The sequence below is a fragment of the Salvelinus fontinalis genome, chromosome 33 (assembly GCF_029448725.1).
Source record: "Salvelinus fontinalis isolate EN_2023a chromosome 33, ASM2944872v1, whole genome shotgun sequence".
NCBI classification, from domain to species: Eukaryota; Metazoa; Chordata; class Actinopteri; order Salmoniformes; family Salmonidae; genus Salvelinus; species Salvelinus fontinalis.
Window position 1 is genome coordinate 39,386,596 of NC_074697.1, and position 27,178 is coordinate 39,413,773.

The 27,178-nt window shown below is 47.4% G+C and overlaps 1 protein-coding gene across 6 annotated transcripts in view; it reads left to right on the forward strand.

Moving 5' to 3' along the window:
* Positions 1-27,178, forward strand: part of LOC129832225 (alpha-actinin-4) — a 43,403-nt gene that overhangs the window by 12,242 nt on the left and 3,983 nt on the right. For 3 of the 6 annotated variants that reach the window (XM_055896122.1, XM_055896127.1, XM_055896125.1), the window contains exons 2-17: positions 14,935-15,049; positions 15,374-15,493; positions 16,291-16,377; positions 17,778-17,865; positions 19,130-19,208; positions 19,298-19,379; positions 19,952-20,037; positions 23,105-23,197; positions 23,548-23,778; positions 24,112-24,259; positions 24,618-24,768; positions 24,989-25,097; positions 25,321-25,461; positions 25,881-26,063; positions 26,259-26,393; positions 26,652-26,831. In XM_055896122.1, coding sequence (XP_055752097.1) covers positions 14,935-15,049; positions 15,374-15,493; positions 16,291-16,377; positions 17,778-17,865; positions 19,130-19,208; positions 19,298-19,379; positions 19,952-20,037; positions 23,105-23,197; positions 23,548-23,778; positions 24,112-24,259; positions 24,618-24,768; positions 24,989-25,097; positions 25,321-25,461; positions 25,881-26,063; positions 26,259-26,393; positions 26,652-26,831 — 2,028 coding nt within the window. Of the gene's footprint in view, positions 1-14,934; positions 15,050-15,373; positions 15,494-16,290; positions 16,378-17,777; positions 17,866-19,129; positions 19,209-19,297; positions 19,380-19,951; positions 20,038-22,053; positions 22,140-23,104; positions 23,198-23,547; positions 23,779-24,111; positions 24,260-24,617; positions 24,769-24,988; positions 25,098-25,320; positions 25,462-25,880; positions 26,064-26,258; positions 26,394-26,651; positions 26,832-27,178 lie in introns of all 6 variants that reach the window. The other 3 variants (XM_055896121.1, XM_055896124.1, XM_055896126.1) reach the window with 1 other exon arrangement.

Consider the following 27,178-nt stretch of genomic DNA (forward strand, 5'->3'; position numbering starts at 1 on the left):
TGTTGGGTGAGTTATGTGATTCTGCTCTCAACTGTGTATGGGTCTGATTAGACAATGGCCATTTGGACAATAGTTAAGCAAGAATCTTTGCATTGTGTGTGTGTGTCTAACTGTTTGTCTATGCCTGTGTTTTGGCATCCATTTTGAGTGTGTGAGTGAGAGCCTGCTGTGTGTGTGTCAGACACGTAGGGCTGTGAGTCATAAAGGGCCAGGTTGGTTGTGGAATGTCTGGTGGGGGTGGGTTAGGAGGGTTGGGGTGGTAGTTCACATTCACACACATTAGATCAAATAAACACATCAGGGACAGAAATGTTGTGAAAGGGTGTGGGATTGTCACTTTAAGATGCTAGCCAATTTTGGAACAAATGTTTGTCTGAGAAATGTCCCCCACAAGGTGTTTAAAAAAACACTGGTGTGTGCGCGGCGGGGGGTGGTGCACTTGGTGGTAAGCTGTTACATCATCACAGTGACAGGCAGTTCAATGTGTTGCCTTATAAGGCAACGAGTGCGAGAGGCAGGCAACGACAGGAAGAGGCAGTTAATGTGACAATGCTGGCTACTGGGCCAGCCTGCCTTTCTCGTTTGGTCACATTTTCTCAGGCTCATGCTCCCCCTTTCCCTCTCTCTCTCCTCCACATTGGATTTTGTTCTTGCCTTTCAAAGGTTTTCTACAAATACCCCTCCCCTTCCCCTCACATTCTTGTTTTCGTCCTTGTTCTTAAAACCTTTGCCTGACTTAATGTTAATGAGAAAGGTATTTATGATTGATTATTCCACTGCCGGAAGGCTTTGGTCTTAACGTATTTTTGGTGATTTCAAACGAGCATTCACAAGGAGGAGGTTACAGATTTAGAGCAGATGAGGTGCAGGCTATTGAGGCCAGAGCTACACACCTGCCCCAGTGGGAATGTTTGGAATAAAGCAGAAATGTCACGCTCCCCTTTCTCTCTTCTTTCTCTCTTTCTCCCACCAATGCTGTGAAACGAGTCCCAAGAATGATTACCTAATCAAGTTCAGCTGGGCACAAATGCCGGCGTTCCCACCGAACATTTCTGCTTGTTCTTACATCGAAGTGGAGTTGGAGTCATGAAGTTAGGACTGTTGCCTTTGTTTTAGGACAGTGCTTATTCCAGCTACACCCATTTGATTTGAGGAAATGACTATCCTCCCCCATAATCCTCTGTCTTTGACCGAATGACTCATTGGTACTCCAGTTCAATGTTGAGATGTCTGGGACAAGGGCAGCATCAAGTTCACAGTAACCTGTTAAAAATGTGCTGTCGCTTGGCCACACACACTGAGAAGAAGTTCTGTGTAGGTGTCAAACAGACAGCAGTCACCCCCACAACCTTGGCCAGCTTTACTGATGGTGTTGGCTGCTGGAGTGGTCATGTGGGCCAATGCAGAGGAGGTAGTTTTACTAACCGAGCACCCTGTTTGGTTACATTGAGTCTGCGGATTAAGTTTGAAATACCTCATGCCTGGCTGAGTAAAGTGAGAACTACCGGTTTGAGGAACGTCCTACTCATAGTTGGGTTGATTCCCACTCATGTGGTTGCTACTCAGATGACCACAGTTGCCTTGTTTAGAGTGCTTGTGGTTGCTGTATTCACCCCTCAGCTGTGCTTCACTGTCCTGCACTTCTTGTTTCTCTTTGTAATGGCTTCCCCTTTCAATGGCCAGGCGGAAAAGGTCAGCAGCCACTCTGGTTGGACTGCATTTTGCTCTGGTAAGCCACTACAGAGAAGGAGATGCTGTGACTTAGTATAAATATGTTATTTTCTGATATCCTCTGTACTGTCTCATTCATAACGTTACTCAAATAGTGTTGTTTTCTGGTAATAAACAAAACATTCCTTGAATATAAATAAACAATAAACAACTCAATTGTCATTTTTTTATTTTTTATTTCACCTTTATTTAACCAGGTAGGCAAATTGAGAACACGTTCTCATTTACAATTGCGACCTGGCCAAGATAAAGCAAAGCAGTTCGACATATACAACAACACATAGTTACACATGGAGTAAAACAAACATACAGTGAAAAATAAGTCTATATACAATGTGAGCCCGTTTGTCATAGATTCGATTAGCAAAATATTCTCTAGTAGTTTGAGTGGCGGATGGAACCACACCCTTAACCTCTCTGGGATATGTGGGACGGTAGCGTCCCACCTGGCCAACATCCAGTGAAAATGCAGAGCGCCAAATTCAAATAAATTACAATAAAAATGAAACTTTCATGAAATCACACATTCAATATACCAAATTAAAGCTACACTTGTGAATCCAGCCAACGTGTCAGATTTCAAAAATGCTTTACGGCGAAAACAAACAATGTTAGCTGGGGTGCTATCCTCAGATAATAGCAATCACAGACCATCAAATTTCAACCCTCCCGGTGCGACACACAACGCAGAAATAAAGATATAATTCATGCCTTTGACGAGCTTCTCCTGTTGGCACTCCAATATGTCCCATAAACATCACAAATGATCCTTTTTGTTCGATTAATTCCGTCGACATATATCCAAAATGTCAATTTATTTGGCGCGTTTGATCCATAAAAACACTGGTTCCAACTTGCACAACGTGACCACAAAATTTCTCAAAAGTTACATGTAAGCTTTGTCCAAACATTTCAAACTACTTTTGTAATACAACTTTAGGTATTTTTTTTAATGTAAATAATCGATAAAATTGAAGGCGGGATGATCTGTGTTCAATACCGGAGGAAAACAATGTATATCATGCTTTCTGGTCACGCGCCTCTAACAAACAGTACCCTTCACTGGAGCCTCATTCTGAACATGGCTACTTCTTAATTTCTCAAAGGACAAACCTCAACCAATTTCTAAAGACTGTTGACATCCAGTGGAAGCGATAGGAACTGCAGGAAGGTCCCTTAGAAATCTGGATTCCCAATGAAAACACATTGAAAACAGTGACCTAAAAAAAAAAAATCTGAATGGTTTGTCCGTAGGGTTTTGGCTGCCAAATAATAAGTTCTGTTATAGTCACAGACACGATTCAAACAGTTTTCTTAACGTCGGTGTTTTCAATCCAATACTAATAATAATATGCATATATTAGCATCTGGGACTGAGTAGGAGGCAGTCTACTCTGGGCACGCTTTTCATCCAAACTTGAAAATGCTGCCCCCTATCCTAGAGAAGTTAAGTTGTCACCCATCCTCCCATCATTGTCTAGCCCACAGTAGGGTAAACCTGCATAGGTGAATACATTATGTGGGAAGGCTGTGTCATCATTATGGTGACCAGCCCCATTTGATGCTGTCCTCCATCACTGCTTACTCAGAGGCTGCAGGGAATTCAGACTGACCTAAGCAATATCAAAGCACCTGTTGGGTGATTCCTCACAGTACACATCCTCCCTGTTTGGCAGCATTTGACAGCATTTCCTCCAACCCAGCACAGACATGCATATCCCTAAAATGACGCAATTACTTCAAGGCCAATACAAAGGGTTAACGATGATAACTGCCAATACCTCTCTGGTATTGGCTGCCAGATTGTGACTAACTCACAGAGCCATGTAATGACATCAGCTTATTTTGTTATTGGCTGAACTGCTGCTTTGTTATTAAAGGTCAAAACGTGGCGAAAGAGCTTCTGGAAAGCAAATAAACTTCTTTGGGGGTGGCCCGAAGTCTGGCATATGTAACTTACTCAAAGGTCTCGCAGTACAACCGCAAACTCACTGAAGGTCATTTCTAATTTCAAGCAATTTCTTTCCATGCCTAAATGGTCAAGTTCCATTTTGATACTCTGATGGTACATAATTGACATGCATGCAGTTTTATGACTACTAACTGATACGGAAGAGTATAAACAGGTGAAGAATACTTTCCATAAATCATTGTCTATCAGAATGTGTGGGCCACAGACTATGGTCTGGATGTGCTCAATAGAGGTCTGTCTGCATGCCTCCATTGTGTGGGATTCAATGGTTGTGTTTCCAGGCGTTGGCCTCGAACTGGGAGGAGACTGAAAGGGATCCTTATCTCATGTTTGATGCCCCACAATGCCATTTTAAGAATCAGGATAAGGCACAATCCATTAAGAGCGCGTCTCTGCGTAGGGGAGGAGAATTTGGGACGGAAGGAAACCCTTTAATTTTGCAGTTCTTTCCGGACCTGTCATGCCCCCTACATTTAACATGTGAACCCTGCCGCAGTATCTCTCCATCTGACCTGTGATTTATTTGGGCATTATACCCCATGTATTTATAGGTGTCCATGTCTTAGTTGAGTCTGGAATGTGAGTTGGTAGCTTTTAAGGTGGTTTGAATGGGAAAGGCACAGTCTTCCCCTAAGCCAACTGCCAAAAAGATGTCTGGAGCACTCTATTTAGTCTGCGCACTCTTTATCTCCTTTCCTGACAGGCTGGATGGGTTTACATTTGGCATTTTCTCTGAAAGTGATCGGGATCCATGTGCGGCCGTGAGAGCATTTCCTTGGCAAACACGTCAGTAGTAGTGTAAAGGTTGCTATTCGTCATGAAACCATGAACAAACATGACTATCCCCATCTTATCTTGAAGTGAGCTCAGTTATTTACTGCACATTTTAGATGCACCAATGTGGAGTATCACGCTAAGATTGACTGAGTTTCCCTGGTTTCTAAGTTTGTTAGCTGTGGCGGTGTTACACTGATACATTTCTATCATCCCTAATGATTCATATCAAGACAATCTCATTCCTGGATTTAGACTAAAGGATGCCCCCCCCCCCCCCCCCCTGATTAGCCAAGTCGAGGTGTTTGTGAACGGGTGGTGTGAGGCGGGTAGCAATGCAGTATAATGTCAAATACAGAGTTAGGGGGCCTAAGGTTGCTAACTCTAGTGGCTGCAAGAGCTGTGGAGACCAGTTTTATTTGCCCAACGACTCAGTCTCTTAAAGATCCAATGCTGCCATTTAAAAAAACAATGTATTTCTAGGTAACAATTAAAGCTACAATATAGCTTTTTGGGCGACCGCACTAAATTCACATAGAAATGTGAGTTGTAGATCTTTCATTCATTGAAAGCAAATCTAAGAAGCGGTAGATCTTTTCTATGTGCGCTATTTCTATGCCTTTTGATAAGTCTTTTTTGTTTTTGCGTCTTTTGGTTTTGTACACCAGCTTTCATTTGTGGTTATGGAAAATACACTACCGTTCAAATGTTTATGGTCACTTAGAAATGTCCTTGTTTTCCATGAAAACATACATGAAATGAGTTCCAAAATGAATAGGAAATATATTCAAGAAATGAGTTGCAAAATTAGTAGGAAATATAGTCAAGACATTGACAAGGTTATAAATAATTATTTTTAATTGAAATACTAATTGTGTCCTTTAAACTTTCGTCAAAGGATCCTCAGTTTGCAGCAATTACAGCCTTGCAGACCTTTGGCATTCTAGTTGTCAGTTTGTTGAGGTCACCCCATGCTTTCTGAAGCACCTCCCACAAGTTGGATTGGCTTGATGGGCACTTCTTACGTACCATACGGTCAAGCTGCTCCCACAACAGATCAATAGGGTTGAGATCCGGTGACTGTGCTGGCCACTCCATTATAGACAGAATACCAGCTGACTGCTTCTTCCCTAAATAGTTATTGCATAGTTTGGAGCTATGCTTTGGGTCGTTGTCCTGTTGTAGGAGGAAATTGGCTCCAATTAAGCGCCGTCCGCAGGGTATGGCATGGCGTTACAAAATAGAGTGATAGCCTTCCTTCTTCAAGATCCCTTTTACCCTGTACAAATCTCCCACTTTACCACCACCAAAGCACCCCCAGACCATCACATTGCCTCCACCATGCTTGACAGATGGTGTCAAGCATTCCTCCAGCATCTTTTCATTTTTTCTGCGTCTCACGAATGTTCTTTGTGATCCGAACACCTGAAACTTAGATTTGTCTGTCCATAACACTTTTTTCCAATCTTCCTCTGTCCAGTGTCTGTGTTCTTTTGCCCATCTTAATCTTTTATTGGCCAGTCTGAGATATTACTTTTTCTTTGCAATTCTGCCTAGAAGGCAAGCATCCTGGAGTTGCCTCTTCACTGTTGACGTTGAGACTGGTGTTTTGCGGGTACTATTTAATGAAGCTGCTAGTTGAGGACTTGTGAGGCATCTGTTTCTCAAACTAGACACTCAAATGTACTTGTCCTCTTGCTCAGTTGTGCACCGGGGCCTCCCATTCTTTCTATTTCGGTTAGAGCCAGTTTGCGCTGTTCTGTGAAGGGTGTAGTACACAGCGTTGTATGAGATCTTCAGTTTCTTTTCAATTTCTGGCATGAAATAGCCTTCATTTCTCAGAACAAGAATAGACTGACGAGTTTCAGAAAAGTTTTTTGTTTTCGGGCCATATTGAGCCTGTAATCGAACCCACAAATGCTGATGCTCAAGATACTCAACTAGTCTAAAGAAGGACAGTTTTATTGCTTCTTTAATCAGAACAACAGTTTTCAGTTGTGTTAACATAATTGCAAAAAGTTTTTTTTAATGATCAATTAGCCTTTTAAAATTATATACTTGGATTAGCTAACAAAACATGCCATTGGAACACAGGAGTGGTGGTTGCTGATAATGGGCTTCTGTACTCCTATGTAGATGTTCCATAAATCAGCCGTTTCCAGCTCCAATAGTCATTTACAACATAAACAATGTCTACACTGTATTTCTAATCAATTTGATGTTATTTTAATGGACAAAAAAGTAGCTTTTCTTTCAAAAATAAGGACATTTCTAAGTGACCCCCAACTTTTGGTTCAGCAGGGACGGCAGGTAGCCTAGTGGTTATAGCGTTGGGCCAGTAACCGTAAAGGTTGCTGGATCGAATCCCCGAGCTGACAACGTAAAAAATCTGTCGTTCTGCCCCTGAACAAGGCAGTTAACCCACTGTTCCCCGGTAGGTTGTCATTGTAAATAAGAATTTGTCTAGTTAAATAAAGGTTAAATTAAAAAATATATATATTTCACAGCTGTTTAGATGAACAATTAGAATTTTTGCAACCAGGAAGTAGTTGAGTGATTTCTGCATAGTGCATCTTTTAAGTACCTTACTGTGATTGTTTCCAATTTAAAATAGGAAAGAAGAGCAATTTCTCAAGCAATAATTTTGATATGAGTGGTCTGAGTGGGGAGGGGACAACTAGCTGTTATTGGCAGAGAGGTTTGGAACTGTCTTATTGGTCTATTAACTAATTTACCACCTGGTGGTGTCACTGGGCAGGCCATAACTCCATCCCACCAAAACTGAAATTTCAGACTGTCTTTTCGAACAGCTCTTACACCATTTACATTACATTGAAGTCATTTAGCAGACGCTCTTATCCAGAGCGACTTACAAATTGGAAAGTTCATACATATTCATCCTGGTCCCCCCGTGGGAATTGAACCCTGGTCCCCCCGTGGGAATTGAACCCACAACCCTGGCGTTGCAAGCGCCGTGCTCTACCAACTGAGCCACACGGGACACCAAAAGGGCATTGTAATTTTTACAGGATTATTCTAAACTTATTGTGTGGAAATGTATATAAAACACAAGAAAATTATGTTTTTGACTGCACTGGGCCTTGAAAATGACCTTGGCTCTTTTTTTGTAGGTAGCTTTCATCTATGGCATCACTTATAACAGTGGTGAAAGTGGACTCGTTTAATTTTTTTTATTTTTTTTATTTTTTTACTCTAGTTTTGCCCCACCACAGTTCAGTCGTGAGGTCCCGGTCTGTTCACGCCTCTGACGCCTTGGCCCTCTCTGGCCTCACTGCTCTCCTTCTGTATTCTTGCCCAAAACGTCATGACCCAAACCAGCCGCACCTCAGAAGTTTGCTCTCAATAGACATAGTTGGCATTCCTGACATGCTAATTGAGATGACAGTCATTCCTTCGACGGCTCTCTGGACTCTCCCTCCACTTCGCTGGTTTAACCCAGCCTCTCAGCTGAGCTAAACTGGAGCGCAGATCAAAGGAGCGGTGCACATCTGGAAGATTCCCTCGCAGGTCACTACCACAGTCCCAGCCTCTCATTAAACACTCTCATCCTCTCACTGAGTGGGGAGGCTAGAGTGGGCTGACATATTTCCTGTGTCAGCTGAGCTGCCTGTGGCCTACATACTTTACCCAGACATGCCCCGGGCTGCTGCTAAATGGATGCTACTAGGCCTGTTCTCCTCACTGTGACCGCTGTCTGATGTCTCTTTTACAGTCATCCTTTTAAGGTAGCTGAGAGATTCTCCTAGGACTGCCTTCTCGGCCCAACTAAATCCTAGACCACTAACTAGAATTACAGCATGTACGTTAAGTGTGTGTGTGTCCGTGGTCAGATAAAGTTGTCTAATTTGGTCTGTGTATTGAACATGGGAGCTGCAGGTGTTTAAGACTCGACTATTGACACAACGTATAGGCTAATTGTCAGTTGACATTAAGCAACAGACTGTGCTGATAGCACTACTATTGACACACAACAGTCCACATTTACCCAATGGTGTGTCCTCACTGTCAGTGTTGACTTGCTGATCTGTAGGCTGTGGCCCTATGCTGCTGTAGCTGTACCCCTCTCCTCCCAGCCTGGCTCATTCCCCAGGTCTTGGCTTGTAACAGGATCTGGCCATAGGCAGGTCACTGAAAGGGTTAACCGCGCGGTAGAGCCCCCTCAGTGAAACCCAACCCGGCCTCTCACAAAGACAGGAAGCTACATAAATAAATCAACAAATAAACAGTGCTTCCCTCTGTTGGAAGTTTCTATGGTGCGTGCAAAGTCCAAAATATGCCCCCGGTATTTACTCTCTGTTGTACCCCCTGTGGCAAGAGACTTCAAAAGAAAGGCCAGTAACAACACAGGACTGCAGCACTAATACTTCTAGTTCACTACTTCTCTTTAGGCAGTGCTTCCTCTAGTTGAGTCAACCTGACCTGGGGACAACTCTCCTGCCCACCATTGCTGTGCAGAACAGGTGGTGTCCCACTCCCAATTCTCTCCTTCCTCCCAAAATGTGCACTTGTTCACTTCCCTTCTTGGATTTGAAAGAAAAGGCCTGTTTATAAGAAATTTCGGGAAACTCCCACCAGCTCATGCCTCCACCAATCCAACGCTTTTATGTTTTGTGGGGTGTAGTGAACTAGTCCGCACCTCAGGAGGAAGGAGAGATTTATTGGGACACAATCTGAGACTCTTCCCCACTAGAGGTGTAGCCTACAGCCATTACATAACATGAGGTGGAGGTCATGTGTGGGTCACTCATGTTACATTGTACCTAAATGCATCATATTCACACCTCAACCAAATCGCTTTCCCCCTTTTCCTCCTCTCCTCCTCCTCTCTGTTTTGCCGGGCGACCATAAGAAAGCCCACTAGAGATGTCAGGGTAAACTCTAATTTATCAGACCTGTTTATCAGCTTCTGTTTACAGCAGTTTGCCCTAATGCTCATTACTACTGACAAACTGAAACAACACTTTCTCACTGGACAAGAATCTGTACTCGGACGAGTTCCTCTTTTAGTGATGGCTTGTCAGCACACGAAGTGTGTGTGTGTTTAATGATCACTTGTCCAGACCTGAAGGGGGAAAGAGCAGAGCGACATCGGTACCAGGGCATGCTCTTTTAAAGGCTTCTGTAATATATGGGCCGATCCAGGGAGGGAGCCAGTCGCAGGGAACAGCCCAGGGCTTCTGTAATAGATGGGCCGATCCAGGGAGGGAGCCAGTCGCAGGGAACAGCCCAGGGCTTCTGTAATAGATGGGCCGATCCAGGGAGGGAGCCAGTCGCAGGGAACAGCCCAGGGCTTCTGTAATAGATGGGCCGATCCAGGGAGGGAGCCAGTCGCAGGGAACAGCCCAGGGCTTCTGTAATATAGGGGCCGATCCAGGGAGGGAGCCAGTCGCAGGGAACAGCCCAGGGCTTCTGTAATAGATGGGCCGATCCAGGGAGGGAGCCAGTCGCAGGGAACAGCCCAGGGCTTCTGTAATATAGGGGCCGAGCCAGGGAGGGAGCCAGTCGCAGGGAACAGCCCAGGGCTTCTGTAATATAGGGGCCGATCCAGGGAGGGAGCCAGTCGCAGGGAACAGCCCAGGGCTTCTGTAATATAGGGGCCGAGCCAGGGAGGGAGCCAGTCGCAGGGAAAAGCCCAGGGCTTCTGTAATATAGGGGCCGAGCCAGGGAGGGAGCCAGTCATAGGGTACAGCCCAGGGATGTACTACTCCACCATTTAACTAGTCTCTACCTGAAAGTCTTCAAATGGTTGATGATAAGTGCTCACTACTTATGGTAGCTAACTAGACTATGGCCATGCATGCGTTTGGACTGGAGACCGGCTTTATGTAGGTAGAGTCATGGACGGTAATCCAATTCCCTCAAGGTTGCTTTTTGTCTTTATTACATTTTGGGAATTTAGCAGTGAGTCCATGATAAAAGAATGGAAGACGGTGGTGGAGTGGTGCGTCACTGTCTATGGTAGAGCTGACCTTGAGAGAGTGCTGACATTGTTCAAACAGCTGTTTATGCATTCGGCTGGAGAGTGGTTCTGTCTTGGGAAACCGAACCCTGGCAGCGCTTTTGCATTTTAGTGCAACCACACCTCACCCCTCCGGATGTGCTGATGCTCTGCATGGTTCCCTCACTACGCTACATGAGCAAAAGTATGTGGACACCTGCTCTCATTTGAAAATCATGGGCGGGGCGGCAGGTTGCCTAGTGGTTAGAGCGTTGGACTAGTAACCGAAAGGTTGCAAGATCGAATCCCCGAGCTGACAAGGTAAAAATGTGTTGTTCTGCCCCTGAACAAGGCACTGTTCATAGGCTGTCATTGAAAAGAAGAATTTGTTCTGACTTGCCTAGTTAAATAAAGGTCAAATAAAAAAATAATAATAATATTGAGATGGTCCTCCCCTGTGCTGCTATAACAGCCTCCACTCTTCTGGGAGGCTCGCAGCGCCGTTTTGAATTAATTCCAAAGGTGTTTGATTGGGTTGAGGTCAGGGCTCTGTGCAGGTCAGTCAAGTTCTTCCACACTGATCTCGACAAACCATTTCTGTATTGACCTTGTTTTGTGCACGGGGGCGTTGTCATGCTGAAACAGGTGAGAGCCTTCCCAAAACTGTTGCCACAAATTTGGAAGCACAGAGTCATATACAATGTCATTGTATGCTGTAGCGTTAAGATTGCCCTTTACTGGAACTAAGGAGCCAAGCCCGAACCATTATTACTCCTCCACAAAACTTTAGAGTTGGCACTATGCTTTGGAGCAGGTAGCGTTCTCCTGGCAAACCCAGATTCGTCCGTCGGACTGCCAGATGGTGAAGCGTGATTCATCACTCCAGAGAACTCGTTTCCACTCCAGAGTCCAATGGCGGCGAGCTTTACACCACTCCAGCCGACGCTTGGCTACTCTACCATGGAAACCCATTTCATGAAGCTCCCAACGAACAGTTATTGTGCTGAAATTGCTTCCAGAGGCAGTTTGGAACTCTGTAGTGAGTGTTCCAAACGAGGACAGATACATTTTTTTACGGGCTTTGTCACTCGGTGGTCCCGTTCTGGGGGGTGACCCTAGATCAGCACTCCAACATTGACCAGGGCCCATACACATAAAGAATTCTCCCATACATGTATGGCTCGGGAATGACCGGGTAGTCAGTCGCCAAACTCCCTTGAACTTGATGGAAGTGGTGTCGGATAACCAAGCTTCCTCCTGCTCAAAGTGTGTTTTTGTGTGCTCTTGTCAGGAAAATACAATTTAAAGTCCTAGCAGTCAACTAGTGAAATAGGCTGGCGTGTTGTGCTGTTGGACAGGCACAATGAGCTACCTGTTGCTGTGCGTTTGAACAGTGTGGTTATTATGTGTCGTGTCTTTGACATATGCGACTACTGCGTGAGACAATGGGCATCTCACAGACCTCTAGTGCCTTAGCCACCAGGCAGACCTAGCTAATTGAGCCGTAGCCTAAGAATAGGTGGCTTTGTGTCGGCCAAGGCGTTGCTGACTGACTCCCAGACCTGCCTGCTACCTTCCACCCCACTTCCTGTACTCACTCGGGGGTGGACGACCCACACCTCTGCTGTCGCCTCTGACCAAATCCTCACAGGAGCTCCATGACAACACCCTTCCACACCTCATACAGCAGCAGTCATCATAATGACGACGATATTAACTTCATCATCTGTTCACTGGTTTCCTCACCTTTTGTGACAGTTGAGAACACACAGTATCACCCCCTCCCCGGGGGGGTCTTCACCATGGCAATGTAGTCATGGGGAAGGCACGGCGGTTGTGCAATAACATTGTGTGCGAGCCTACCTCATTCTTTCTAGCTGCAGCCAGCCAGCCACACCTTTACCTGTTGAGTGTGTCACAAAAGCAGATGTTTGACTAGGGTGCTGCGTGCGGCGTCAGGGAAAGTGTCAGAAGGAAGAAATGGGTGTGTAGGTAGGCAATGTGGGTTGTCGTGTCTTGCGTATCCCTTGCATTCCTGCTCGGGGAGTGCTGGTGCTGCTGGTCGGTCGGTCGGCAGGCAGAGACCTGAGTTGTTTGTCTCCTTGTTGTCTAAAACCTGGGCTATCCATCTACATTACCCTTAACACCTGTGAGGCTCAGCCCTGACGCAAAGATGGTGACCATTGCTGTGGTCAAACTGAGCAGAACTCGGAGTTATTTTGATCCTTGTTAGTCGAACATGGACATACCAGCTGGTGAGAATACCATACCACCCCTGAAAGTATCTTTGGAGAGAAAAAACACATGGCTTTTATCTCCAACAATATTGAGACAATGTTTCCTCCTGGCTGTTGCCCTGTGGGTCTGTCCAGGTCATTGTTTGTAGACTGAGAGCGCAGAGAATTCTGTAATCCACTTGAACTGTGTTTTACTAGGATCTGTCTTGAGTGGCAATGATCCTGCTCTGTTCTTCAACACCACAAGAATAGTGTCATCTAGTTGTTAATACTGCGCACTCTCAACCAACACATACCTGGCCATAGAAGGGCAAACTATTTGACTAGTGACACTGAGTTGTAAAATCCCATTGTTAAAGCTGACAGGTCTGCCATGCCCAATCCCTTCCTGATTTAGAGATACACACCTGTGTCTCTGTGTGGCGTCATGTTTGGGATATGGTGCCAGAGCCTTAGCGCCTCATAGGGTTAGTAGTAGCCTAGTGTTGTTGCTGAACACTGTTACCACAAGGAAGTAGAATACAATAGATTTATTTTCAACTGGTGGTTTTGTATCATGTAGGCAATTGGTGTCGAGAGTAATTTGAATGCGACCTGGTTTACTCTGGTCGTGTTGGTAATTATCAACTGAGTTGATTTTAGCCATTGTTTTGTATGTTAATGGTACTGTGCTGTGCCACATCCCTGCTCAGTTGGAGCTGCAACGTGGGGGAGCATTGTTGGCAGGGGATGTTTGTGTCAGCCCTCCTCTCCTGCCCCTCCCCTGTCCCTGTGGGTCTCGCGCAGGCAGGGGAGTGAGGGGCTGGAAGGCAGGGGGCGGGCCGACGGGACTCATTATATACATGCTGCTCAATGGGCCCTTTGTGTGGCAGCCCTTCGGAATGGGGGGAGAGGCAGGGCCAGCACCCTGTCATAATGTTGTCATACCGCAACACACACCGTAACACCCTGCCGGGCCATGCCTATCCTTTAGGGAGGGAGGGTCGACCGATCCCAACTTTGAGTTGGGGAAACAAGGCTTTTGGGGAGAAGGTGATTTGGTGGAGGTTGTGAACAGAAGTTAAAAGGGGGGGGGGACAAAAAGGTGTGTTCAAACGGTATCTCAGAGAGGTTGAATGGCGCCATGTTGGTTCTCGTTGACTCTGGACAAGAAGAGCAAGGGTTAGTGTCCCCTATCTCTACTGTTTGACCCACTCAGGAATCGGTGTGTTTTACTGGTGTTGGTGTGTATTACAGAAGCTATGTTCCAGTTTACTACACACACGGAGCCAAGAACCACAAGTGGTCCTCTTATGATGCCATTTCTGATAAAGAATAGCCCAGTCTGAAAGGAACACCATTTAGCTCACATTTCAGTTGCCTTCTCTGTGAGATTTTTCCTCCCTTTAAAAAAAGACCAGCAATTTGGGGAGAATATTTTTAACCCTCCACTAATGAATAGTGTGTGCCACAAGTTTTCAAAATAAGTAGATTCAAAACACGTGTTTTCCAATGACTGTTTGTCACTAGAAAGTGCCTCGTGACTTAATGTAGGGGGGATAAAACATGAATATATATTATTGTGGTTGCTGGTCTAGTTTTTAGAATGTGTACAGTTAGCCTGGTCCCGGATCTGTTTGTGCTATCAAGTCACCTCCGTGTCATGCGAGCCCTTTAAAGAATGTGTCTCTGAACGCAGAAACATGTTTGTCATGACAATGAGTTAACATGATGGTACAAACAGATATGTGACCAGGATAGCGTACGCTGCAGTATATCAACGTTAAAGCTCACTCATCCAACCCCCTAAAGCACTCAGGTAAATACTTAGTGTTAGTTGAAGAGATCAGGGCCTGTATTCACAAAGAGGCTCTGAGTAGGAGTGCTGTAATAGGATCCGTTTTGCCTTTCTTATATCCTAATGAATATGATTATATGGACAGGAGGACCTGATCCTAAATCAGCACTTCTACTCAAAATTATGTCAACCAATCATGGTGCACTTCCTGCCACGTGTAGCCTACTGTCTGAGGAACTTCAGCCCCCCCCTCTTCCTGTTTTCTCCTGTGTCTGTTTTTAATTATATTACGAGGTAAGTTGACTGAGAATGCATTGACCGGGGTAATAGTTAAAGGGGAGAGGAGTGTGGATGAATGAGCCAATTTTTGTTCGACCAGAAGAAAGAGGGCCTCCTCCTAGCCCTACAACACCACTCTGTGAGGTCACACCACTCTTTGACCTCGCTTCCGCCCTCTCTGATCTCACTTCCTGTCTCTCTCCAGACGTTCACGGCCTGGTGCAACTCCCACCTGAGGAAAGCAGGCACGCAGATCGAGAACATCGAGGAGGACTTCAGGGATGGCCTCAAACTCATGCTCCTGCTGGAGGTCATCTCCGGTGAGCCAGCCCATCATCTTGATCATCATAACACATACCAAGCTCTACTACCACAGAGTGCGGTGCCAGAAACAGACTCTCTAAAGTACTAGTGTCTCCTGTTCTTTTGATACCTTTTCAACAAAGTAGTCTGGTCATAGGCCATGGCTTTGGCCATGTAGATGTTGTCTGTTTTGACTAGCAGCCCTGTGAAGGGTGATACGGTGACTTTAAAAGGAACTGTGCCTGTCTGTTTTGCTGAGCCAGTGGAAAGGGCTGTTTTTGTCATGGGACTGGCCTCACTGCATTTTGTTTGCCTGTTTGTCCGTGTGTGTTCATCCTCAGGCGAACGGTTACCTAAGCCCGAGAGAGGCAAGATGAGGGTCCACAAGATCAACAACGTTAACAAAGCGCTGGACTACATCGCCAGCAAGGGGGTCAAGCTGGTGTCCATCGGCGCAGAGGGTCAGTTTACCTACCACACAAGCACTCTGCGTGCGCGTACGCATACACACACACACACAGAGCACTGACAAACAACTCCAAAGCTCACAGCATCCTGCCAAATACATCTCCCACTTGGGAGCAAAGGCATTTGGCTGGAGAGGGAGGGAGCTGAGGGGGAGGGGGCAAGAGGCCCTTCACAAGGCCAGTAAATCAGGAGGAGAAACGGCTGTGCGCGTCCGACTCTGACGGTGTGACAGTGACCTTTCTGCTCCAGCTATCATGACAAACGGCCCCGCCAGCCTCCACTCCTCATTCCTACTGCATGATACACACAGCCCGGTTGTCATCGCTCCAGCTTAGCCCTCTAGCCCCCACCACCCGGACCAGCAGCCTACCACCCTACACCACCAAATGGCGAGACCGAGGCAGGCAGAGAGGGGGATATAAACTAAGTGATTCAATGTTGAAGCGTTCGAGGGTCACAGGAGGACAGACAAAACCATTCTCTTATCTGTTCAAAACCACTGCAACAACTTGGGACATTGCTTGAAAGCATTATGCGTGCCTTACCCAGCCATATTTGTATTTGCACTGTAAATTACACATTTGAAGTTCACAAACATGTGCAGAACTAGTCCCAGATCCGTTTGTGCTATTATGACAAGTTGTTGACGTGACGGCACACACAGATCTGGGACCAGGCTAATGACAAGTTGTTGACGTGACGGCACACACAGATCTGGGACCAGGCTAATGCATAACTGAGTTGATATTTTATTGTATTTATGACTGATATCCTCTTTTTCCTCTCTTAGAAATTGTGGATGGCAACGCCAAGATGACCCTGGGTATGATCTGGACGATCATCCTCCGCTTCGCCATCCAAGACATCTCTGTGGAAGGTCAGTCTCTCTCCTTTCAAATCTCTCTCTTCTCCTTCACCCCCCCCCTTCCCCACTAGGCAGCTAAGGTTGGTTTAGAAAACAAAACATTGCTTTATGTTCTTCCTTTATTTTTTTTCAGTAAGTTATCTGAAAACGGTAGAACTGGTTTTTAACCTGGGGGATGTCACTGTCCTTAAACATATTCATAGATCCATTGCTGCTCTATGTTCTTATGCCACTAACCGAGCAGGCATTTTCCTCTTCTTTCACACACACACACACTCCTTCTCTTACTCAAAACAGCTGTGCTGAGGCGATTCCACAGGTAAATGAAGTGAAAGCAACTGGGTCTCTCAGATACAATACACACTCACACACACTAAAAACAACTCCCCTGCTCTGTTCTGCTGAGACCACAGGAGGTTGAGTGAGCCTAGCCAAGTGAATACAAGTCTGGCCTACATGCCTGCTCTGCTCTCACTGGTACTTGACTAAGACAGACAATGGCAGGAGAGATCGTTAACCCTAGCTTCCCCAGCTCTACTGCACTCATCTGTGACCGGGAAAGAAGTTAAACACGTTAGCTATCTTTAATGCACACTCCAACACAGTGGAAACTAGGTTTAGGCTGCATCTGGCTCTGAAATGGCACCCTATTCCTATAGGGCTCATGGTCAAAAGTAGTGCACTATATAGGGAAGAGGGCTCTGGTCAAAAGTAGTGCACTATATAGGGAAGAGGGCTCTGGTCAAGAGTAGTGCACTATATAGGGAAGAGGGCTCTGGTCAAAAGTAGTGCACTATATAGGGAAGAGGGCTCTGGTCAAAAGTAGTGCACTATATAGGGAAGAGGGCTCTGGTCAAAAGTAGTGCACTATATAGGGAAGAGGGCTCTGGTCAAAAGTAGTGCACTATATAGGGAAGAGGGCTCTGGTCAAAAGTAGTGCACTATATAGGGAAGAGGGCTCTGGTCAGAAGTAGTGCACTATATAGGGAAGAGGGCTCTGGTCAAAAGTAGTGCGCTATATAGGGAAAGAGGGCTCTGGTCAAAAGTAGTGCACTATATAGGGAAAGAGGGCTCTGGTCAAAAGTAGTGCGCTATATAGGGAAAGAGGGCTCTGGTCAAAAGTAGTGCGCTATATAGGGAAGAGGGCTCTGGTCAAAAGTAGTGCACAATATAGGGAATAGGGTGCCATTTGGACATTCCATAGACCCCTCAAATTCACATTTGGACTTCGAAGCCAGTTCCACTGCCTTTTTTCATTCTTCCCCTCTAATCAGGACCTGATTTAGACCTGGGACACCAGGTGGGTGCAATGAATTTTCAGAGTGAACAGAACCAGCAGTACTCTGGACCTCCCGGTTAGGACTTGAATATCCCTGCCATAGACTGTTATCTAACTCCTTCTCCCTTTCCAGAGACCTCTGCCAAGGAGGGCCTGCTCCTGTGGTGCCAGAGGAAGACTGCGCCCTACAAAAACGTCAACGTGCAGAACTTCCACATCAGGTAGCCTACGTGTTCACACGCACAGCAGCTAGATGTCATGCCTGACAACAGAACCTGAGACCGGAACAGGCTATAGTATTTCTCCACAGACATTTTTTGACCTCTGAAAAATTCCACAATAGTGAAGCTTGTTCAAACATTGCATCACTCACACACTCCAGCAAACTCCACCAGCTCTAGAAAGACTGCCCCCTGCTGGTGAAACGTAGGATAGACAGAAGTATGTGCGTAACCTATGGATGTGCAGCATAGAACTGTCCCTTTTTTTTTTGTATTTTATTATTAGTAAAAAAATATGCCCCCCCCCCCTTTTTCTCCCCCACTTCGTTATTTCCAATTACCATCTTGTCTCATCGCTGCAACTCCCCAACGGGCTCGGGGGAGGTGAAGGTTGAGTCATGCATCTTCCGACACATGACCCGCCAAACCACGCTCCTTAACGCCCTTCCGCTTAACCCGGAAGCCAGCTGCACCAATGTGTCAGAGGAAACACCGTCAAACTGTCCACCGAAGTCAGCCTGCAGGTGCCCGGCCCTCCACCAGGAGTCGCTAGAGCGCGATGAGCCAAGTAAAGCCCCACCTGGTCAAACACCCCCCCCCCCCCTAACCTATGGGACTCCTGGTCAAAACACAGCCTGGGATCGAACCTGAGTCTGTAGTAATGCAGTGCCGTCGACTACTGCGCTACTCGGGAGGCCACAGAACTGTCCCTTTCTGACCGCTCTCTCTCTCTGCCCCTCTCTCTCTGCCCCTCTCTCTCTGCCCCTCTCTCTCTGCCCCTCTCTCTCTGCCCCTCTCTCTCTGCCCCTCTCTCTCTGCCCCTCTCTCTCTGCCCCTCTCTCTCTGCCCCTCTCTCTCTGCCCCTCTCTCTCTGCCCCTCTCTCTCTGCCCCTCTCTCTCTGCCCCTCTCTCTCTGCCCCTCTCTCTCTGCCCCTCTCTCTCTGCCCCTCTCTCGCTCTCTGCTCTCGCTCTCTCTCTGCCCCTCTCTCGCTCTCTGCTCTCGCTCTCTCTCTGCCCCTCGCTCTCTCTCTGCCCCTCTCTCTGCCTCTCTCTCTGCCTCTCTCTCTGCCTCTCTCTCTGCCTCTCTCTCTGCCTCTCTCTCTGCCTCTCTCTCTGCCTCTCTCTCTGCCTCTCTCTCTGCCTCTCTCTCTGCCTCTCTCTCTGCCTCTCTCTCTGCCTCTCTCTCTGCCTCTCTCTCTGCCTCTCTCTCTGCCTCTCTCTCTGCCTCTCTCTCTGCCTCTCTCTCTCGCTCTCATATTGACAGCTGGAAGGACGGTCTTGCCTTCAATGCTCTGATCCACAGACACAGGCCAGAGCTCATTGACTATGACAAGCTAAGGAAGGTGAGTGGATCAGCACACACTCACACACCTCGCTTTGATTGCATGACACGTCCGTGGCTTGTTTTCTCACCCTCTGATTGGTTGCTCAGGATGACCCTTTGACCAACCTGAACAATGCCTTTGAGGTGGCTGAGAAGTACCTAGACATCCCCAAGATGATGGACGCAGAAGGTATGCACAGGGCACAGTTACTCCTGCTGTGTGTGTGATTGTAGCGTGTTTCTGCATATTCATACTGTATTCATTCATCTGACTACTCTTGCATCCCAAGACTCCATGACTCCAGTGTGCAGGTGGATGTGTTGTGACATCACGGCTGCTGTGGTCACCCTTACACACAGACCGTTAGCCTCAGCCCCCCCTCTTCCCTCTTCCCTCTCCCTCCCTTCATCCTTCTCACCGTTTTTTTCTGTTGGATTGTCCCTCCCCTATTTCCCTGTTCACAATTCTATCCTTCAGTTTCTATAGCTGTTGTGAAGTGTATCTGTCTGTGTCTCCTTCTACGTGTGTAACTGTCCCTGCCCGTGTGTCTCCCTCTGTGTATAACTGTCTCCCTCTGTGTATAACTATCCCTGCCTGTGTGTCTCCCTCTGTATAACTATCCCTGTCTGTTCGTCTCCCTCTGTATAACTATCCCTGTCTGTTCGTCTCCCTCTGTGTATAACTATCCCTGTCTGTTCGTCTCCCTCTGTGTATAACTGTCTCTGTCTGCCTGTATGTGTGTAACTGTGGTTTCCCTACAGACATTGTGAACACTGCCCGTCCGGATGAGAAAGCCATAATGACCTATGTGTCCAGTTTCTACCATGCCTTCTCTGGAGCCCAGAAGGTACCCCTTACCCCATCCCACCTTACCCCCCCCCCCCCGTCCGTCCGTCCCCGTCCTGTCCTCCACATCTACCCCACCCTCTTCTCCTCTCCTTTCCAGCATGTCTTTCTCCTGCAGCATTGGTGTCGGCCTCACCGGGAGCTGGTTTTGGACACTCTTCCTCACACTACACACACTAAGTCTTAGTTTCTTAATCTTAATGTCTTGCTGGTAATAACAGGGCCCTCTTGCTCTTGTGTAGTGGCCTGTCTATGTATAGTGATTCAGTTGGAGTGGATCAGGCCCCGGGGGCCCTTCGTAGTTAAATGGATCATATACAATCAGGCCTGGGTCAGTTTGTGTCTGAGCAAGAGGGTAGGCTAGATCAGGCCTGGGTCAGTTTGTGTCTGAGCAGAGGGTAGGCTAGATCAGGCCTGGGTCAGTTTGTGTCTGAACAGAGGGTAGGCTAGATCAGGCCTGGGTCAGTTTGTGTCTGAACACAGGGTAGGCTAGATCAGGCCTGGGTCAGTTTGTGTCTGAGCAGAGGGTAGGCTAGATCAGGCCTGGGTCAGTTTGTATCTGAGCAGAGGTTAGGCTAGATCAGGCCTGGGTCAGTTTGTGTCTGAGCAGAGGGTAGGCTAGATCAGGCCTGGGTCAGTTTGTGTCTGAGCAGAGGGTAGGCTAGATCAGGCCTGGGTCAGTTTGTGTCTGAGCAGAGGGTAGGCTAGATCAGGCCTGGGTCAGTTTGTGTCTGAGCAGAGGGTAGGCTAGATCAGGCCTGGGTCAGTTTGTGTCTGAGCAGAGGGTAGGCTAGATCAGGCCTGGGTCAGTTTGTGTCTGAGCAGAGGGTAGGCTAGATCAGGCCTGGGTCAGTTTGTGTCTGAGCAGAGGGTAGGCTAGTTCAGGCCTGGGTCAGTTTGTATCTGAACAGAGGGTAGGCTAGATCAGGCCTGGGTCAGTTTGTGTCTGAACAGAGGGTAGGCTAGATCAGGCCTGGGTCAGTTTGTGTCTGAACAGAGGGTAGGCTAGATCAGGCCTGGGTCAGTTTGTGTCTGAACAGAGGGTAGGCTAGATCAGGGGGACTCTTGAGAACTCTTCCTAGATGTTTTGTGTGTTTTTGATTTCACCCTCCACAACACCTCTGGCTCTATCTGTCTGCTCGATTCATCCTCTTATTCCTCCTCTCTTCCCCCCTCGCTTTCCTCTCCTCCTTACCATTCTCTTCCTTTTCTCTCTATCCTCCTCCTTTCACTCCTCTCTTTTCCCCGCTCTTCCTCTCCCTGTGGACTGAGAACAGGAAGCCTGCTGACGGGCATTTTTTTTAATGTCGCTGTAATTAGTTTTTTATTCATTAAGAAGTTGTTTATGCACTCCAGGCTCAGGAGAGGTGTGTGCTCATGCAGAACTGTTTGCCACAGTCCCACTGTTGCCTTGACTACAGAACACCACAGTAAGCTGCTAGTGGGCCCGTGCTGGTTAACATACAGTCCTTTGGGCAATCATTTGTTCATTTTTGCGAACAATCATTAATCCAGAAACAGTATGGAAGTTGGTTAGACTAGTGTACCCTTCTCTTTAGTTTTAGGACCAGGAGGACCTTTTCTGCTATTACCAGCTTGACAGTTTAAATATTATAATCCAAATGGTGTGTTTCCCAACCTCCGCATTGTGGCCCCGGCAGACCCCTCCTGTCTCCCGAGGTGGACTCTCTGTCAAGCTTTTTCTCTCTTTCATGGTAACCCCACAGCGACCCCCCCCCCCCCCCCTCCACAGTGCTTCATTGGAGGCCCCAGAGCAGGGGGCAGCAGCAGTGGAGTCCGGCGTCTACTCCATTCACTACACCCCACCCCACCCCTCATCTCACCCCCCACCTCACTGTGTGGCGGGGCCCTCTGGCTTTGGGTAGCTTGGCTTCACCACTTCTCTCTCTCTCTCTCTCTCTCTCTCTCTCTCTCTCTCTCTCTCTCTCTCTCTCTCTCTCTCTCTCTCTCTCTCTCTCTCTCTCTCTCCGCTCACTGCCTGGCCATGGTTGTGTAGATATCGTGGGCACGCTGAGGCCCGACGAGAAGGCCATCATGACCTATGTCTCCTGCTTCTATCACGCCTTCTCTGGCGCACAGAAGGTGAGCACCGCCACCTTTAACCCCCCGTGACCTCTGTGACACCAGCCAGGGTCACTGGCAATGTCACACTGGCCAAGGATGCTCACTGACGCTTTGGGCTCACACTACACTTCTACGAAACAACAAACACCCCTCCTTACTCTGTGACTTCCCTGTTTCAACTCTTCCCCCGTAGACTGATCATTAGCAGTGTTTCCCATAGCTACAGTTAAGGCGTTACTCTAACAAAGCAGTTATGACGTGGGATGAAATGAGCTTCAACTGATCTGTGGGAAGCGCTGTTAACGACGGTTCAACTGTTAACACCGCAACTGTTTCCATGTGTATAATGTGTTTTTCTGTGGAGATTACTCAGTAGTGTGTTAGACGTTCCATGGTATAATACAGCTTCTTACTGTTTCTTTATTTCAGTGGTTTAAGTCCCTAAACACACCAGCTGATGTGGACATAAGCGGTACAGAACCAGACCGAATGCTCCCGTTGTATAGGAGAAGCATGTAGCTTTTTGAGGCCACAGTGTGTGATGTTGGCACACACAGTACATGGAACTAACCACTGTCAGCTGTAGCATGCTGCGTTAGCATCTACCCGTACTACTGTGCAGCCATCCAACGGCTTTGCGTATGTGCACGGTGTTTAAATAAAGTGCAAGTCACGGCTAGTGTGTGGTTTTTGTGTGTTCACTCAGTTTACGGCGTTGTTCATAGCTAAAATGAGATCTTCCACTCCGTCTAGTTAAAAGTCAAACTCCAGTTGAGTAAGGCCAGCACACGGTACATAGTACCTTCAGTTTGAGCTTGCACTGCATTTGTCTTCGACTGGTAGACAGTTGATCTGTATTGTACATTTGACCCCACTCTGGTAAAAGCCACACACATTTGTACACATGCTCCTTGACGTTGGCGACCTAATCCATAACAAGCAACCTGTGTATTTGCACTGCTGACGATTCTCATCTGTGATAGGCTGAGACTGCAGCCAATAGGATCTGCAAGGTGCTGGCTGTCAACCAGGAGAATGAGCACCTGATGGAGGACTATGAGAAGCTGGCCAGTGACGTGAGTAGTACATCACTGTCTGTACCTCCCTCCCTCCTCACCACACGTCTACTCTCTGTTCACCACACGTCTACTCTCTGTCTGTACCTACCTCCCTCCTCACCACAAGTTTACTGTCTGTCAGTGAGAAATGTTGCTCTGTCCCTCTGATGGGCTGTCCATGTTTCCTAGCTCCTCTAGTAACTTCCATAGGTGTTATTTCCTCATCACCTCCAAATAGGCAAATTCTCCACTAACTTCCCTTACACCTTTTGCAGTTTTATTCATATCTCCCATAAAAACATATCCCCTCCTTTCTCTCACACTTATGTGTTATTTGTATCACTCTATCCCCCTCTACTCTGCCCTAGCTGTTGGAGTGGATCCGCCGGACCATCCCGTGGCTGGAGAACCGGGCTCCAGAGAAGACCATGGCCGAGATGCAGCAGAAGCTGGAGGACTTCCGGGGCTACCGCCGCGTCCACAAGCCCCCCAAGGTGCAGGAGAAGTGTCAGCTGGAGATCAACTTCAACACCCTGCAGACCAAGCTGAGGCTGAGCAACAGGCCCGCCTTCATGCCCTCCGAGGGACGCATGGTGTCGGTGAGTGGGACTGGCGGACGGACGCATGGAAACAGACGGTTTAAACATGTAGAGCAGTTGTACCAATGATGCCCATCCATATCTATTGGACAATTCACACGTCCTAAAACTCTTCTGTGTTATTTCACTATCATTATTCTTTAGATCATTATAATAGTTAACGTTATTGTCCCACAATGGGAAATTGGCTTGCGACAGTTTAAAAAGACATGACAACATGACTTATAACACCAAATACCTCTATAAACAAATTGCACTAGAGAGAGTAATGCAGTTTACAGTGTAGTGTTCTTTCTACTGTACGGTGGATCAGTGTCCTCTCCCTGGCTGCAGGATATCAACGGGTCATGGCACAACCTGGAGGGGGCGGAGAAGGGCTACGAGGAGTGGATGCTCAACGAGATCCGTCGCTTGGAGAGACTCGACCACCTGGCTGAGAAGTTCCGTCAGAAAGCCACTATCCACGAGTCCTGGACCGATGGTATTGAGACGCTAGTTACTGTACAGACTACACTGCCCCTTTCCCTCACTCTACCATAGGGTTGCAAAATTCCAGTGACTTTCCCAGATTTTCCAGAACTAGTTTCTGGAGGATTCTGGATTTCCTGCTTGTTCCCTGCTGATTCTGGGAATCTTCCAACTGGGATTTCTGGAAAACTGGAATTTGGGGAAAGTTTGGGGAAAGTTACTGGAATTTTGCAACCGTACTCTACCTAGAAACTTGTTGGTTCCCCTGCTTTAACCATATTGATAATATATTGAAGAAGTAAGGGTTTTGAGTGAGTTGGATTAGATATCTTGAGGCTTACTGTCTTTAACCCCCCCTCTTCCTTCCCCAGGTAAGGAGGCCATGCTGACCCAGAAGGACTATGAGACAGCCAGCCTGTCGGAGGTCAAGGCTCTGCTGAGGAAACACGAGGCGTTTGAGTCTGACCTGGCCGCCCACCAAGACCGCGTGGAGCAGATCGCTGCCATCGCACAGGAACTCAAGTAAGAGAGCGGGAGGGATTTGAGGAGTCTATGGAGGCATGGAGTAAATCAGATGTGGGGGGGGTGGGGAGAGGATGGGAGATCGTAGGAGGGGACAGAGTGGATGGAAGAGATGAATGGAGAAATAATCCAGGGGAATACAAGGATGGCGATTGCGGTCAGGTTGATTAGGACTCATGTGTAAAGATAATAATTACACGTATGTGTCCCTGTGCCTCAGTGAGCTGGACTACTACGACTCCCCTAGTGTGAATGCCCGCTGTCAGAAGATCTGTGAGCAGTGGGACGCCCTGGGGTCTCTCACCCAGAGCCGCAGGGAGTCTCTGGAGGTACGCCCCCGCCCAGCCACCTTTCAGACACTCCCATCTACTCATACATGACATGCTTCTAAGGTCATGACAAGGACACGTTTACACTTCAAAAATATGTAGACACACACACCGACTTTCTACCAGGGTTCCCTTACCCCACTTCTGTGTCTCATGTTCAATCCCTGTCACATAGATTCTAGTGTTCCCAGCAGGTACCTGACCCCAGTCTCTCCCCCCACAGAGGACAGAGAAGCAGCTGGAGTCCATTGACGAGCTGTACCTGGAGTACGCCAAGAGGGCGGCACCCTTCAACAACTGGATGGAGGGGGCCATGGAGGACCTGCAGGACATGTTCATCGTTCACAACATCGAAGAGATCCAGGTAAAGACTAGTTATAGCCATCACCAACCGTTTACTGCTTTACATCCCCGGAGGGTCTCCACTATCACAATGTATCATCATGACCTGTGCTGTTAACAGTAGGTTGTCAATGAAGTTGTCATTTAGTCTCGCACTGGGTAACGAATGTTTAGGATGACTGGAAATCGACCGGTTCAGTAGCAATGCTACCGTACCTGTGGACTTCCAGTCATTGCGCTAATGCTACTTAGCTTTGGCTTGTGTAAATACTGTTATCGTCCTTCATACTTGCACGTATGGTATCCACGGGTTCATCTGACAGATAAGGGTACGTACTGTGATACCATGCAGATCTCTCTTTTCATCTGTCCATTCCCTCTGTCCATCTCATTTCCAATCCTTCTCCTTCCTTTCTCTCTCCCTTCTCCTCTCTCTTACAGGGCCTAATCACAGCCCATGAGCAGTTTAAGTCTACCCTCCCAGAGGCCAACAAGGAGCGGGAGGCCATCCAGGCCATTCAGGCCGAGGTGCAGAAGATTGCCCAGTACAACGGCATCAAGCTGAGCGGGGGCAACCCCTACACCACCATCACACCCAAGAGTATCGACGACAAGTGGCACAAGGTGTGTGTGTGTGTGTGTTTTCAATGTGTGGCTGTATGTTCATATGCTCTGTGACGTGTGCTTTTGACAGTTTTTGTGGTAGTTAATAACCTACCTAAAACAGGCCCCTGAGTGAGCCTCAGCCTTGTGGCTTTGCTGCTACTATGGGAATGTGTGCTGTGCTGACTGGCGCCCCCATCTGGTGTGTGTTTGTAGGTGGAACAGCTGGTGCCCCAGCGTGACCGGGCCCTGCAGGAGGAGCTGGCCAAGCAGCAGTCTAACGACCACCTGCGCCGCAAGTTTGCCACCCAGGCCAACATCGTCGGGCCCTGGATACAGACCAAAATGGAGGTACAGCAAAGGCACAGATCCATACGACATAAGATTGACTCAGCCCTCTTAGAGTCGTTAGCTCTATTGACTCTGTGCCTCCTGGGTCGTGTTCATAATGGCAGTCAACAGAACATGTTTTTAAATGTTTTGTAATGGAAAACTAAATTGATCATCCAGGTTGACCCTTCCCGTTTTCTTCCGTTTGGTGCCTAGTGAATACACGCCGGCCCTGGCCTTTTGGTGATCTGATCCGTGAATATTTGTGTGTGTGTACAGGAGATTGGGCGGATATCCATTGAGATGAATGGAACTCTGGAGGACCAGCTGGTGAACCTGAGAGAGTATGAGCAGAGCATCATAGAGTACAAGCCCAACATCGACCAGCTGGAGGGAGACCATCAGCTCATCCAGGAGGCCCTCATCTTTGACAACAAATACACCGCCTACACCATGGAGGTAGCTCGACAAAACACTGGCTTTTTTCTGCAGCCCAAATGGCCCCCTATTCCCTTTGTGTGCTACTTTTGACCAGGGCTGGTAATAAAAGTAGTGCACTATGTAGGGAGTAGGGGCCATTTGGGATGCTACCCTGCTGGTAATAAAAGTAGTGCACTATGTAGGGAGTAGGGGCCATTTGGGATGCTACCCTGCTCGGGACTATCTGTTGGTTATTTTTCTGTCTGATATAGGTCACTGTTTTTCACCTTTTATTTTCTGATTTTCATCGTCTATTTAATAAATTGTGACAAGTTTATTTTACCAGTTGGGTCAGTTGAGAACAAATTCTTATTTACAATGACAGC